The 15,935-nt window shown below is 43.7% G+C and overlaps 1 protein-coding gene and 1 long non-coding RNA gene across 7 annotated transcripts in view; one reads left to right on the top strand and one right to left on the bottom strand.

Moving 5' to 3' along the window:
- ATP9B (ATPase phospholipid transporting 9B) overlaps positions 1–2,391 on the bottom strand; it is a 434,681-nt gene extending 432,290 nt beyond the window's left edge. For all 4 annotated transcript variants that reach the window (XM_088475905.1, XM_088475902.1, XM_088475901.1 and 1 more), the window contains exon 1: positions 2,235–2,391. In XM_088475905.1, the coding sequence (XP_088332031.1) occupies positions 2,235–2,308 (74 nt within the window). In that variant the 5' untranslated portion in view covers positions 2,309–2,391. The remainder of the gene's footprint in view (positions 1–2,234) is intronic.
- Positions 2,284–15,935, top strand: part of LOC148519939 (uncharacterized) — a 50,242-nt gene continuing 36,590 nt past the window's right edge. For 2 of the 3 annotated variants that reach the window (XR_015878887.1, XR_015878889.1), the window contains exon 1: positions 2,284–2,822. This is a non-coding gene — a long non-coding RNA (uncharacterized LOC148519939). The remainder of the gene's footprint in view (positions 2,823–15,935) is intronic. The other variant, XR_015878888.1, reaches the window with a different exon arrangement.

Here is a 15,935-nt window from a genome sequence, read left to right on the forward strand (position 1 = left end):
CAGTTACAGTACAAAACAATGCAGGACAAGGACATGGTTTATAAACATTGCTGCATTAGCAATCATAACACTCAAATAAGCAGCAGGGCGTTAGCAGCCAAGGGGTCTATTCATGTAAAACATGAACTGCGACAAAAAAATATCACTATATATAGAATCATATCGATGCGATGTACAGTAATGTTTTGTAGCCACTCATGTACACTTACATACCCACCGACGTCCTCAGGTAAATGGCCCCTCTCTGCAATCCTTGAAAGCGGTGCGAAGACAGGCATTTGGGAGTCCGATATGTCTTTTACCCACTGCACATACGTCTGAGAACAAACATCCAAACCAACTGCAAAGGACGCTGGTATACAGGCGGCGGAACCAGGTATGGTGCTGGGCAGAAAGCAGGAAAGTATTCAACTGCCCTTTTCTTTTTGTCTCACAATACAGATTACGTACGCAGCAGAGGAATGGAAAGCTGAGCTTTCCATTCTTCTATGAATCTCAATCACCATACAAAAGTATAGTGATACACACGAAGCGGGGTTGCAGCCAGAGAAGGAAAAACCTTTTCCACGGTAACCCACTGAATTGACGAAAGCAGTGAAAAGCCCTGTTTTAAGCTAAACAGGGCTTTTCACTGGTCTATGAATAGACCCCCTTGTGGGGAGTTAGCAGTAGATGATAGTATGAGCAAGGGAAGGAGAAGCACATGAGGGAAGATGGTCCTGCTCGTTAGAGCTTACATTTTAAAGGGGAGGGGCAGACAGACAGGGATGACACAGATGGTGTAGGGATGGACAACAATTCATGCGAAGCGAACTAGCCATCGCATCTCAACAATTCAATAGTATAACCATTGCAATGGTTATACTACCGTCCAAAAAGTGACGGAGTTTTCTGTGGGAAAGGGGGCATGGCCTTGCTGCACCCGCCCACATCACTGTGGGGGCATGCCCAGCACTCTCCGAGTGCAGAGCAGCGGTGTGTGCTCCCCCTCCACAGCCAGCCATCGATGGGCATTGGAAAGCAGCATCCAATGGCTAGCAACCATAAAATTTCCGGTATTCGATGGAAAAATTACTTTGATAGAGTCAGAAACATTGCTAACCATTGGTTTCCGATGTCCATCCCAAAGATGGGGTAGACCAGTGGTCAGGGAACAGGGGTAAATTACCCCACATGGGGTAAAAATTAAATTCCTGGGAGTAATGGACGGACAGCCAGGCATGCATATGAATCATTCTATAATATAGAATGATTCATATGCATGTCCAGCTGTGCTGCAGGGAGGCTCTAAGCCGGACGCCCGCTAAGATATTATATTACCAGCGGGCACCTGGCTCCTTCCCTGCAGCGCTGCGTTAGCCGGAGGCTGGAGTTCTCTTCTGAACTCCAGCTTCCGGCTCTCTCCATGTACACTATGGGAGAGACGTCATGACGTGTCTCCCATAGTTCCGAGGAGCAGGAGCGGGGATTAAGGTAAGTGGGGTTTTTTTTGTACAAGCGGCACTACAGGGGAATTATATGGGGGCACTACTACAGGGGCATAACTATGGGGGCACTACTACAGGGGCATTATATGAGGGCACTACTATATGATTTCCTTCCTTTCAAATCAACGTATCTAAATATATTTTGGGGTAAAAGGTAAAAAGTTCCCTGACCCCTGGGGTAGATAATGAGGAAGGAGTATGGAGCAGAGGGTTAGAATGAGAGCTAGAAGGCTTGAAGATTTGAGAGGTGGAGAGTCTGATAGGGAGAGTAGCCCCATCAGACCGAGAAATGAGAAGTGCTAGCAGTGGCACTTTATAGGCAGAAGTTAAATGGCTCCAGTAATTGGTACATTCATAAGCAGGAGATAATTTTATTTTTTTTTAAACATTCATTAGGTTTACATAATTGTGTAATTAAACTACCCACCAAGTGTTAATATAGAAATCAAAACTATATATTATTTATGGCTATTCAAGCGCGTAATCTCATGCAAAACACCATACATAATGGTCCTGGCTATGCAATTCAGGAACAGAGAAATAATCAAGTGAAACTAAAATATGCCAAATGTAACCATATGTAATAGAGATCCAAATGCCATGCTATTAGTTGTCTGGAAAGTTGTTTTATATCCACCTACAGCAAATCACAGGTGTATATAGGATGGTACAGACAGTGACCTATGTGATGTAACACAGGCAGGTGCCGGGCACACACAGGGCAGGGATAGGAGGCGGGTCTCTCACCTCCTCTTACTCTTGTCTGCCGTGTAATAGGCCGCTCTCTTCTGCACCGGCTGGAGCGGGATGCTGTCCGCCATTTTTTCGCCGCCGCACGGAGTGACGTCTCCGGCTGACAGCAGCCAGCGCCTAGGACCGCGGAAGACGAAGGGATGTTACGTCACGATCAGCTGACACAGAAACGTGGTGTGTTCGGGTGACGCTGCTGCTGGGACCGGGTACACGGGCAGCTGCTCTGCTGGTAACTGGGCGGCTCTGCGCTGTGCAGATGTGACACGTGTGTATGACATTGCCCGGTGTCTCTCTACTGTCACCTCGGAAATAACGGTGAAACTGACAGCGCTATGTGGTAAACCGCCTGTACTGTAACTCATAGCAACCAACCAGAAGTATCAAGCTGGGATACGTTAGATTCTTATTGGCTGGCATGCAGGCCGACCAGTCACATTGACAAGACATGATTGACCTGATAAAGGTTGAAGACCACAGCAGGCACAGTATTCCCCATCATTGTCAAGTCAGGACTGCAGTGAGTGGACCTGAGCATGAGTAACTTTTAGCTATTGCTGTGCAAGTACATGAGTCTATATAGGGGTATGTGACAGCTGAGTTTTATGATCCAATCTATTTGTCATATTTCTATTAAAAAAAAATTCACTTTTACATGTATGACAAGTATTTTCTTAAGTACATCTTTAGTCCATAGTACCTATGTCTGGTACTGTCACAGTATGGAGTTTGCTATCTGTAATCATTTGAATTGAGAGTCTTGTACACATGAATATTTCCTGTGGTGTGACTAAAATACATAAAAACATAATTAGTCTTGCCAGTATGGACCACCTTGCCACCTGTTATGCTGGCCACGCACACAGCGATGTTTTGCCCGATCTGGCCGATTCCGACACATTGGAACAACAGATCGTGAAAAATATGGCCAAACCCTTAGTAAATCGTCCTCGCTAGTCGCACATCGCATTGTCAGATCTGCCGTGCAGTAGGGCAGATCTGACAATCTAGGAGGCGATGCACTGTGAAAGTCTGACTGCAGGAGAGATCGTTTGAAGATTGGACACCAAATCGTGTGGAGATCGTGTGCAGAGCTGCAGGGGAGGTTTTCAAGGGAAATCTTGTACATCGGCTGATCGGGAACACATCGCTATGTCTGTGGCCAGCTTTAGAGTAATAATTTTCTATTTTTCTTTCATTGTTTTGGAAATTTCTGGATATTGTATTGTTTGATATAAATATGACTCATTCAGGTCCACAAGTATCGTCAGTTAAATTGGGTGTAGTATGTATGTGTGGCCGGCGGTTCAAATCCCAACAGTAAAAGCCCACCAGAAGTGAAGATCCCGAAGCTACAAAGGTAAGTACTAACCTATTTTTACCCCCTAACCCTCCTTTAGGGGTGCCTAACCCTCCTCTAAGTGCCTAAACCTAACACCCCCTTTCCCGCAGCCTAACCCTAAGTCTCCCAGAGGGGTGTCTAACCCTAACCTCTCCCCGGTGGTGCCTAACCCCCCTTCTCCTAGCATAACCCTCCCGGGGGAGTGCCTAACCCTAAGTCCCCCCGGGAGCCCTAAAATCCCCCCCCCGCGTGGCTGCCTGGCGCCGGACTTACCTTCGGTCAGTATGCCGGACGTCGGGCCCCCAGCATAGGTCTAATGACGCCTGACAGTACTTTGCCAGGATTAGAGAGTCGGGAAGCCTGTGGTCGGTATTTAGACCATCGGCTTCCTGACTACATCCCGTTAAATTTCGTGTTTCCACTTACACCACACAGCAAAATTAGTTGTCCATTGTTTTGTCCCAGCACTATAATTATTTTGTTAAATGTAAGTGTGTACAAATGCAATGTAGAATTGTACAGCAAAGTTGAAATTCCGCGATTGTATCTCCAGAACGTCTCACCTCTGCAATACATCCTGTTACACTGTAGAACTCAGTTAGGTTTAGAAATTAGTACTGTATTATGCTGTTTAAAAGTGGGGTCTCTCTATTACAAACTGATTGTGCGTTTAAAGTGCAAACTTGGGATGTCTGTATTACAGTACATACTGACTGTGCGTTTAAAGTGCAAAATTGTGTCAATGTCGGCGCTGTCCCAGCTTTGGACACTATAGTGATTTCTAATGACTTCAGCAACTGGTAGTGGGCTCTGTTTAAGAGAGAGCTCTCTGCATTACAAACTGTGCATTTAAAGCGCAAACTTGCGTCAATGTCTGCACGGTTGGCGCTGTGGTGGCTGTTAGCCAGCTCCGAGGGGTTACAAATGGCATCTCTGGCGCATGGCCAGTGGAGGGTTGCAATAGGATTTCTGTCACATGCCCAATGGGTCGGGAGTCACACATAGTGTTTCAGGTCCCTTCCCCCAAAGCAAACAAGACTTTCATTACCATAATAAAGGACCCTCTGTTAGCCATTTACGGTAAGCAGTCAGCTCTGCCCTTGTGTCCTGAAAAGGCTACGAATGGTGACCATTGCCAAGGACACCATCCCCCATCTGCTAGGACAACTAGTGTGCCGCTATGTATGTGTCTGTACTGTATATTAAAAACTGACTTCGCGTTTGAATTTGCAGACTTGTGCCACTCTCTGCACTGTCCCAGACTTGGACACTATAGTGATTTCATGACTTCAGAAACTGGTAGTGAGTGGGCTCTGTTTGAGAGAGGTCTCTGTATTACAAACTGATTGTGCATTTAAAGCGCAAAATTGCGTCAATGTCGGCGCTGTCCCAGACTTGGACACTACAGTGATTTCTCATGACCAGTAACTGGTAGTGGGCTCTGTTTGAGAGAGAGGTCTCTTTATTATATACTGACTATGCGTTTAAAGCGCAAACTTGAGTCAATGTCTGCATGGTTGGCGCTGTGGTGGCTGTAAGCCAGCTCCGAGGGGTTACAAATGGGATCTGGCGCATGTCCAGTGGAGGAGTTACACTGGGATTTCTGGCACATGCCCAGTGGAGCCAAGCCATACAATATGGCATGTACCGCTACAGTTTGCCATGGCGTATGGAAGATCACAGCATTGCGCATGCCCAGTGAGTCGGGAATCAAACGCAGCGAAAGTGGGATGTCTATATTACAGTACATACTTTAGAGCGCAAACTTGCGTCAATGTCAGCGCTGTCCCAGACTAGGACACTATAGTGATTTCTCATGACCAGTAACTTGTAGTGGGCTCTGTTTGAGAGAGAGGTCTCTGCATTACAAACTGACTGTGCATTTAAAGCGCAAACTTGCATCAATGTCTGCACAGTTGGCGCTGTGGTGGCTGTCAGCCAGCTCCGAGGGGTTACAAATTGGATCATGCCCAGTGGAGCCACTCCAATGCTGTGGCGTAAGGCGGCTCATACAGTGCATGCTCTATATTTATTCAATGCTGTTTGTGCGTCAATACATGTATGTGTTGGTATAAATTACAGAATTCACACACCACCAATTGATTACTTGTTTAATTATTTGAACAATATATCATTGAACCATATTGTTATCGTTCATGAAAATCGTCTGGTGTGTAAGCCCCTTAATACAGGTCACCGAAACATACTGTACAGTACTGGAAAATAAAAAAAAACAAGGACCAAAATAATTAGTTTCAGGAGAAGAGGTTGGAGATGCGTCTCTGTAGTACAGCAGGGAGAGAGAGAGACACTGTGAAAAGGAAGAACGAAAACGATACAGCAGAAGACAATGTAGTGTACGGTACAGTACTTACGCGGCCTGGAAAGGCGGCTTGGCCCGGGGGCAGACTCCTGGGCGGTGGGTGGCAGGTGCCCTTCATGTCCCTGAACTATGGGGGGGAAAAAAAATTCATTGTTAGCAATGATTAGCTGGTCTACTGTATGTGTAAAAAAAGAAAAATGCTTTAATGTTACAGTATAGCAAGTACTTTTATTGTCTCCACATTGGGCTGTATGTACAGAAAGGAGAGAGACACTGTGAAAAGGAAAAAAAAGTAGAGTGATAGAAGAAAATGTAGCGTACAGTACTTACTAAATCGGCAAGAGCCGCTTGGGATTGGAGGCTCCTCATCATCACTAAATTGTGCATCTGTGTGTATAAGAAAAAATATTATAGAAAAAATAAAAAAGGCAGTACAGTAGCAGTGCGCACTAGTGTGTCCATAACTGTATTCATCAATACCACTATCAACTGATGATAGATGTGATGGTGGATTCTGAGTCTGAATCGTGGAAAAAGAACACTGTACCGTCAGTTTCCCTCAAAACAATTTGGAAACAAACCCCTACTGTACAACTCTTGACCAGAGCCTCCATAACACCAAAAACAAACTCTCCTGAAAGACTCTATATACTGTACAGTACTATAGTGCACACATGAGAAGTGAAAAGTACAGTAATACAGTACAAAATTAAAACTGTAAACTATCAAACTTTTTAAACTGGCCTATTTTAAAGGAGTCCGAGAACATGCGCACACCCATGCTTTTACAGGAAAAAAAACTCATGATGTAAACTCATCCAAATGTTTTCCTATTTTGAAGATAAAACTCAGCCAATGTAAGAGTTTGCTGCTAAACTGTCACCAAATTACATTTTGTCCGATGAGTACTGTACAGTACAGTAAAAGGCAAGGAAGAAGGCTACAAAGCAATGAGAAAGAAAATGACTGTGAGATGCTTTAATGGTACAGTATCTCCTGCAGTACTGTACAGTACATGATAAATCTGTGAAGCAAGGAAGTAATTGTGACAGCACATGCAGTAGTGGGGATATTGTTGACGACCTGAGGGAGCGAGCACGCATCATTGGTCATTTACTGCATACAGTACACACCAAACGATATGAACAATAGTGTATACTGTATCATTGAACCATAATTTTTATCATTCATCAAAATCATCTAGTGTATAAGCTCCTTAAGACAGGTCACCGAAACATACTGTACAGTACTGAAACATTAAAAAAACACACAAGGACAGAAAGAATTAGTGTGTAAGGAGAAGTGTTTGGAGATGGTGTACAGGAGGGGGGGAGAGAGAGATGCTGTGAAAAGAAAAAAAAGGAGTGATACAGTAGAAGACAATGTACAGTAGTGTACTTACGCTGCCTGGAAAGGCTACTTGGCCCGGTGCAGGCTCCTGGGCTGGCACTGGGGCCTTCCATGTTCCCGAACTGTGGGGAAAAAAAACAATGTTCCTGTTACACAAGTACAGTGCAAGAATTAGTGTTTAAGGAATAAAGGTTGGAGATGGGTCTTTGGAGTGCAGGAGGGAGAGAGAGACACTGTGAAAAGAAAAAAAAGCAATACAGTAGAAGACAATGTAGTGTACGGTACAGTACTTATGCAGGCTTCTGGGGGGGGGGGGGGCTGGGGCCCTTAGGCTTCTCAAACTGTGGGGAAAAAAACGTCATTTTGCCTCAAAACAACGTGGAAAAATAGATTCAGCCTGACAGTACTATTACTACTGTATTATTACACTTTACAGTATACACTTACTGTACAGTATGGCCCATGGGCACTAGACCAGGTGTGTATGAGGCGATATTGTTTGCCACGGTGCCGGGGTCATCAAGTGTACTCTATGCACACTTGCTGATGCCGGCAGCGAGGAAAGATGAGGGGGTCGGAGGGTTAACAATATCCCTAGATTGGCCTGCATGTACAGCCCACTGGGGATATCGTTGATGCCTTGGTCAAACGTGCACACGCATCCTTGGTGATTTACTGCATACACACTAGACGATATGAACAATACTGTATAATGTATCATTGAATGATATTGTTAGCGTTCATCCAAATCGTCTAGCATGTAAGACAGGTCATCGAAACAAACTGTACAGTACTGGAGAATAAAAACACAAGGACAGAAAGAATTAGTGTGTAAGGAGAAGAGCTTGGAGATGCTTGTTTGGAGTACAAGAGAGAGAGAGAAAGACACTGAGTTCTACATTACATAAATTTTTTTGTGTAGTCCTCGGTCCGGTAGGGCATATCGGTCGGCATTGAGGAAGGACTATTCTCGCGTCATCTCCTTCCTCCTAGGTACTGTACAGTAGTCATGTCTGTGTCCGGCTTGGAATTCCAGGACCATCTGAGCAACATACGGGCTGAAGGTGAGACAGTGCGACGCAAGCTATTGAAGTACACCTGCACGGCAGCAGGCACCGCACCCCTCTTGGAAATGCAGCTAATGTCATAGTGTAATACAGTTGTTGAGTAAAGACTTAAGGCACATATCCACTAGACGACGGAGAAACGAGAGCACGATTATGACATTGTAATCGTGCTGTCGTTTCTCTGTGATGAGCCTACACAGAACGAGCAGATGTTCAGTGCAGGATCATCAATCATTAGGCAACATGCTGAACCTGACGATATCAGGTTCAGCATGTTTGCCTGATGATAGATGTCGGAAACGACCAGCGGACACGCGCATCGCTGGTCGTTTCCAATTAAAAAAGTGCACGACAACTATGTCGTTATCGTGCAATCGCTTAGAAATATCGGCTAGTGGATGTGTGCCTTTAAAGGTGCCCATACACTACATGATTTATGTGAGCACTTGAACGATATCGTTCATAAATCATTTGCAAAAATGTCTAAAACAACCAGCAATGCGCGTGGCCCCTGGTTGTTTAGACATCTATCATCGTGCAAGCAAGCTGGTCAACCTGACTATAACGTCAGGTTGAGCAATGTTTGCAGATTCATCAGTCTGCACTGAATGACTGCTTGCTCAGTGCAGGCTCATCACAGACTGACAAACGACTGCATGATTGCAATGTCGTAATCGTGCACTTTTCAGCGTGTCTAGTGGATGGGTAGCATACAGTAAAGGTGCATACACACACAAAGATTTCTGTCCAACCATCCAACTAGTTGATTGGTTGAAATGAAAATCTGGTAACGTATGGGAGTAACTGATAATCAGCAATTTGCTCCTAAATGCCAGAAAACAGATGAAAATGGTCGTTAGACAAGTTTGTTAAATGTTTTATCTAAATAGTTTGTTCAAACAACAGTTTTCGTCCATTTTCTGGTGTTTGGGAGCAAATTTCTGATTGTCATTTGCTTTCATACCTTACCAGATTTTCATCAACTAATCAACTAGTTGGATGGTTGGACAGAAAATCTTTACGTGTGTATGCAGCTTTACTGTAAGAAAACTGCAGTAATGTATATACAGTATTGTAGTAGATTCATACTGTATACTGTTAAACTGTGTAACAATATATTTTTAATTTACTGTACACTACTGTGTTTGATCGTACAGTACTTACAGGTACAATCATTTTTTTTTACGTTTTCTAGTTGGCATCATGCAGTGACCATTGGCAAATCAATTTTGTTTTCATCTTATCTAAAAGCATGTACAGTATTAAATAGGAAGTGTGTCTGAGACCCAACACGTGCATCTGTCATTGTAAGGTACAGTACAGTTGGGGTTGTTGTGAATAATGTAGTGAGTTCGACACAGTACCCCAACAGTACTGAACAGGAATTAATCTTACTGTAAATCAGTACGTGACGTACAGTAAGAACTAGCGTGCACGGTTTCACTATTTTTATATTAGATCGTACGCAATAGGAGAAGACGCAGCACGGATCAATGAGATCCATGCTCTAAGTATTGGTGAAAAAAAAAACAGATTACAGATGCATGCACGGATCAGTGCGTTACGTATTGCAAGCGGCTACAGTATGATAACAAAAAGTCAATAACACAGATGCAGGGGCGTATCTTCCTATTGGCTCACCAGGGGCGCCAGCCGATGGGGGTTGCCGTCCGTAGTCCGTTATATCCCTGTTACCCGTCCCAGTGATTTCCCAGCTGCCTGCCACTTACAGTAGTATACAGTACACATACTGTACACACTGAGGCCCTTATTCAATTTGGAGCGAAAAGACTAGATCGGCTAAAAAAGTTTCACCGATGACGTCATTTCGCCAGGCGGAAAAGTACCGCCATATTCAATTTGAAAGACTTTCCGCCTAGGCCGAAGGTCAATGCAATGTAATAGGCGAAAAAGTTTCACCTATGAATAGCAGGCGGAAAAAGGTACAGAATTGGGGTTTTGGGGTTGCAACGTTGCGGGAATCCCCGTGCAGCATTCAGACAGTCCCCCAAAGGTAAACTGCGTAAAAAAAAAATTTTTTTAACCACTTAAGAACACCCAAAAAAAAAAAAAATTTGGGGGGTGAAAAAAAAGTTGGGGCACAAAGTTAAAAACTAGCGAACTAGACTCCAGGGGGGTTCCCAAGTATGCCCTAGGTGTTTTTTTCATTGCAGGTGCTTGCGGGAGGTGGATTTTACACAATTTTTTAAACTTTAGCAACTTTTAAATATGCTGGCCCCCATTTTCAAGTACCCCAAATTTACTGGGATAAGTTATTTTCTGCAAATAAAACTCCTGAATACTATTCTGCACCACTTATACAAAAACGCTATTTAGCAGCTATTGAGCCCGTTTAAAAACACCAAATAGGTACCTTCAGCAAGCCAAATCGGGGGGTATCATAGGGAACCCCCATGTCAGAGCATCTTTTGGGGGCTTTTAGGCTGATTTCCCCAAATCTGACATGATGTTCCGCTTGTTTCAGTATCGCCGGGTCCCGTTTTCGCATACTTTCAAATTGAATATGTAGGCAGGAAGTCCAGCAGGTGAAAAAGTATCACTGGTGCGAATCAAATTGTGAGGCGAAAATGACATCATCGGCGATAATTTATCGCCGATTCTGACTTTTCGCAGCCTAATTGAATACCCCCCAGAGTGAGGATCTGGTAGCGCGGGGTGACCGCGTGACCCTTTAGTGAAGTGACATCACATACCATGTGTGCTTTGATAGAGAGGACAAATGCCTAATGGTAGCATCTACTGTAGATGCCCTTCACAGCAGGGGCAGGGAACGGTCAGGGCACATGCTGCACTGCTGACTCCGTCAGCTGGGACTTGCACACTACAAGTAGCTGGGCACATCTAGTATATATAATGTACTGAGTTTAGTAAGGGTTGAATAACAATACTGAACTAGTGAAGAATTAAAAAAAAAAATTAAGGTCTAGGACAAGCAGTTAGAAAGATGGAACATCTAACCGCTTGTCCACAAGCCTGTCATAGCAAGACATCCCACTATCGCTGCATTTGACTCCTGACCCACTGGGCATGTGCAGTGCTGTGATCTTCCATACACCATGGTATACTGTAGCGCTACATGGCGTACTGGATGGCTTGGCTCCACTCAGCATGCACCAGAAATCCCATTGCAACCCCTCCATGATCCAGTTTGTAACCCCTCGGAGCTGGCTGACAGCCACCACAGCACCAACCATGCAGACATTCATGCAAGTTTGCGCTTTAAATGCACAGTCAGTTTGTAATGCAGAGACCTCTCTCTCAAACAGCCCACTATCAGTTACTGGTCATGAAAATTACTGTAGTGTCCAAGTCTGGAACAGCGCCGACATTGACGCAAGTTTGCGCTCTAAAGTATGTACTGTAATACAGACATCCCACTTTCACTGCGTTTGACTCCTGACCCACTAGGCATGCACAGTGCTGTGATCTTCCATACGCCACGGCATACTGTAGCGCTACATGGCGTACTGTATGGCTTGGCTCCACTGGGCATGCACTAGAAATCCGATTGCAACCCCTCCACTGGGCATGCGCCAGAGATCCAATTTGTAACTCCTTGGAGCTGGCTGACAGCCACCACAACGCCAACCATGCAGACATTGATGCAAGTTTGCGCTTTAAACGCACAGTCAGTTTGTAATGTAGAGATCTCTCTCTCAAACAGAGCCCACTACCAGTTACTGGTCATGAGAAATCACTATAGTGTCCAAGTCTGGGACAGCTCCGACATTGACGCAATGTGGCGCTTTAAACGCACAGTGAGTATGTACTGTAATACAGACATCCCACTTTCGCTGTACTGGGCTTGTGCAGTAGAAATAGACTTGAAACACCATACTGCAGTGCGACTAGCTTTGTGCTACGTGGGTACTGTATTGGAGCATAAAGTAGCATAGAAATGCCAGGTGGTGGGAAGTTGTGGATAATGTTTTGAATACTGAATAAGTGAAGAAAATAAAACACTAATATTTTCAAGGTCTCAAACCCACGGGACAAGAATATGGGAGAAGCAGTGAGACTAGGCATTAGCCCCCTAGGCCACATGTCTCATCCCATTACTACAGTAGTTCCTAAATCACTACATAAAATAAAATCACTACAATGTCTAAGTCTAGAACAGTGCCAACAGTACTTACATTGGCGCAAGTGTGCAATTTCAACCGTACAGTCAGTGTGTAATACAGAGCTTAATGATTTCAAACTTTATTAGACATTCTGCAGCTTTATTATACATTCCTGATTCCATGTGGAAAATGCTGTACTACTGTATAGTGTACCGATTCACTGCTTCTGTCAGCCAATCATCGGGCGGTGATCCAGAACATGCATTGGAAATCGGACGCATGTGTTGTGTAGTTTAGGAAAAGTGACACCTGGTGGACAAAAAGTTGTATTACATGTTATGACTTTTTTCAGCGCTACGCTACATTCCGAAACTTTGTGTGGCACGACTCATGGCGTGGTGTGTGGCACACCTTGCGTGTGCCTACACAGAACGTTCAGTGTAGGCACATCATAGACTGTGAAACGACTGCACGATTACAATGTCGTAATAGTGCACAAATTTCTTTGTCTGTTAGTGGATACGCACCTTTAGTCATATCAAGAAACTAGGTGGCTGGCTGAGAAACACAAAATTTGGAAATTAAAATTAAACAGGAGAGGTTAATGTCGACAACATAGAAGTGCATGTAAATTAAATAATATATATAATATTAAATTATTTACTTCAACTTATGTTCTTAACTGTATCCTCACTCTCATTCCAGCCCCCTCTCTTTTACCAGTCACAAAATAGTATTATAACTAGAGAACACATCTGAACTTTTGGGTTCTGAGTCCCTGCTCGGATCACTTTGGGTTTCATTTTAAATTAATGTTATTGATGTTAATAATAGGAACAAAATCAGGTCCAAGTTACATGATTTTACCTATTTTTATAAATTTTTAAAGAAAACCGAATCAAAACGCTTGAGGATGGTCTTGCCAAAACAAGGGGGTCTGCGCACATCTCTAATTGTAACTGAGCATTACTATGTGTCACTAGTGTGTGTATGTATAAATTGGGATAATTTAGCTTGGTAGAGGGTTAGTGGTGCAGTGTCTAGGTGCATAATAAGGGTTCACCCGCAGCTCGTTTAAATTTAAATAAATGGAGCTTTACTGTCAACATTCCGGAACAAAAATAAAAAAAAACCTAGCCCCCATACACTTCTTCAACCCTGGCTGTAATGTGCAGCGAGTCTGCAAATCTAACGTTTCTCTCGAAAATCTCAGTCCTGTCTCTCACAGGTATAGACACGGCTTCCTGGCCTACACACAAAGCACGAACCACAAGGACTGGTGAGCAGATATATCACAATCCATTGTGCATAACAGTTTATATTTAATCCACAATTTACGACCTGTCAAATGGTGCGGGAAATGAAAGTCTATTTACATGGCTCCACAAGTGACGCATCCAATGCATTTAAAACTCCCAGGTTTCTGGCTAAGTAACCATGTCTGGGAGTTGTCTTGGTGTCGGTCTTTATGGTTTATGCTACGTGGGAATGACTACAAGATGTTTCAGTGAGAGGATGACAAATCACAGGCTATCAAGCTACAAGCACTCAATACAAGGGCATCAGATAAGCCTGTTGCTATGCACTTTTTGAAATTTTGCCTCCAAGTTGCTAAACTTGGAACTATGACCCCCAGCGATCTTAACCAGTCCAACCCTTTAAATATATTTGTAAAATGAAAGTTTTTTTTTGAATTATGAGTTAAAACTCATAGTATAAGTTGGATGGGTCATCATTGTAATATATTGTTTTGATTTTGTGTTTTTTGTATACTTTGTTTTTTTGCATACATTTTTTCTTTGTTCATACTCATTTATACTCAGATTCGCCTTATAGTGATGCCTTATTTCATGATCCAATATAGCCACCTTTAGGGATACACATTTGACGATTAGGCTGTTGGATTGTTGTACTTTACGGGAACATGTATGGTTATTAGATGTAACTGCCATGGAGTTGTTGGAATGCTATAATGTGTATCCTTTTACATGATGCCTCATCTGTCTGGATCTCCCGATGTCTGTCTATATGGTACGCATGCTTGATGGATATTTGTCTTCTGTAATATAATATAGAAATCCACAGGGCTATATATAATATGTAGACTAATTGCTCTCATAGACCACTACTGTGCCCTTTATATGATCATTACTTTGGTGTCATTTTTTGTAGGGATGTGCAGGCTCGGATAGGTTCGAGTTTGCACGTGGAGTTCGGATTTTTCCCTCCAAAAAAACGGAACTCAGAACGAGGCAAAACGTCATCTTACATGGACGAACATCATCATTCCTGGACAAAAGACCAGGAATGATGATGTTCGTCCATGTAAGATGACGTTTTGCCTCGTTCTGAGTTCCGTTTTTTTGGAGGGAAAAATCCGAACTCCACGTGCAAACTCGAACCTATCCGAGCCTGCACATCCCTAATTTTTTGTATTCCTAAACGGCAGCTAGGATTTCAGGATTGGTACCAGGCCCCTAATTGGATGACGCAGGTTACCGAGGTATCCTCGGCTGCTGCCATAGAGTAATGTTAGCCACGCGATGACTCCTCCTGTTTATGCAAGCTGACTTGATGAGTCATGGATGCTGGCTACTTTGGTTGCTCAGCAACTGGACACTGCATGGATGTGGCTTCCGGTCGCGTCGACGTCCATGCCCAGCGAGGTGACGTTGCTTGGCACACTTTCAAGGTAACCGGGGTATAAATGAGGGTCCTTATCACACATATGTATATTGCCTGAATTTGAGAAATCTTGTATTTATACGGTGGTGATTATGCTGTGATGTTGGATTCTTGACAAAGGTCCTCCGGGACTGAAACGTTGACAACTTTTATATGCCTGGCTTTGTAATTAAATAACGTGATACTTTAACTCTGGTGAGTGCCCTCTATTTTCTCTATATTTGGGAAATACAATTGGATTTATATACGTATGTATAATATATATAATATGTATATACTGTGTGTGTATATGTATGTATATATATATATATATATATAAATATAGTGGCAGTATAACCAGAGGTGGCACTGGTTAGCAGCAGATTCTGTGTGGGGCAGGGGAGATCCGCCCACACAGACTAGAAAGGCATTGTGGGTAGATGCCTAATGGATGCCGAGGGAACTCAGTCCAGGGAGGACTGAGGCAGACCAGTCAGACAGAGCTCACTGTGCTAGCAAGCCAGTGAGGGCCAGGAGGCCTGAGCCTAGACCTGTGAGATACAGGGAAGGCTATCCAACTCTGGAAAGGAAGCAGGCCAGACTGTGAGGGGCGGCATCCAACAAGCTAAGGAAGCTATACCAGTTCAGGAGGCCAGTGTCCAGTCCTGCATGTGGCAGGAAGGACCACCAATCTCAGAGACTGTGAGAGACTTTCATGCAGAGTAGCTGCTTCTGTAGAGAGGGTTCAAGAAGTGAGCTAGTGCCCTAAGAAAAGGCTAGGCGTTTATTATTTTCTGTTTGTCCCTGATTATGCTGGAAGTAAAGCATCACGTTCATTTGTTTTACTGGAATGCCATGTGTGGAGTC

Source organism: Taudactylus pleione, unplaced genomic scaffold, assembly GCF_031769625.1.
Source record: "Taudactylus pleione unplaced genomic scaffold, aTauple2 ptg000179l, whole genome shotgun sequence".
Lineage (NCBI taxonomy): Eukaryota > Metazoa > Chordata > Amphibia > Anura > Myobatrachidae > Taudactylus > Taudactylus pleione.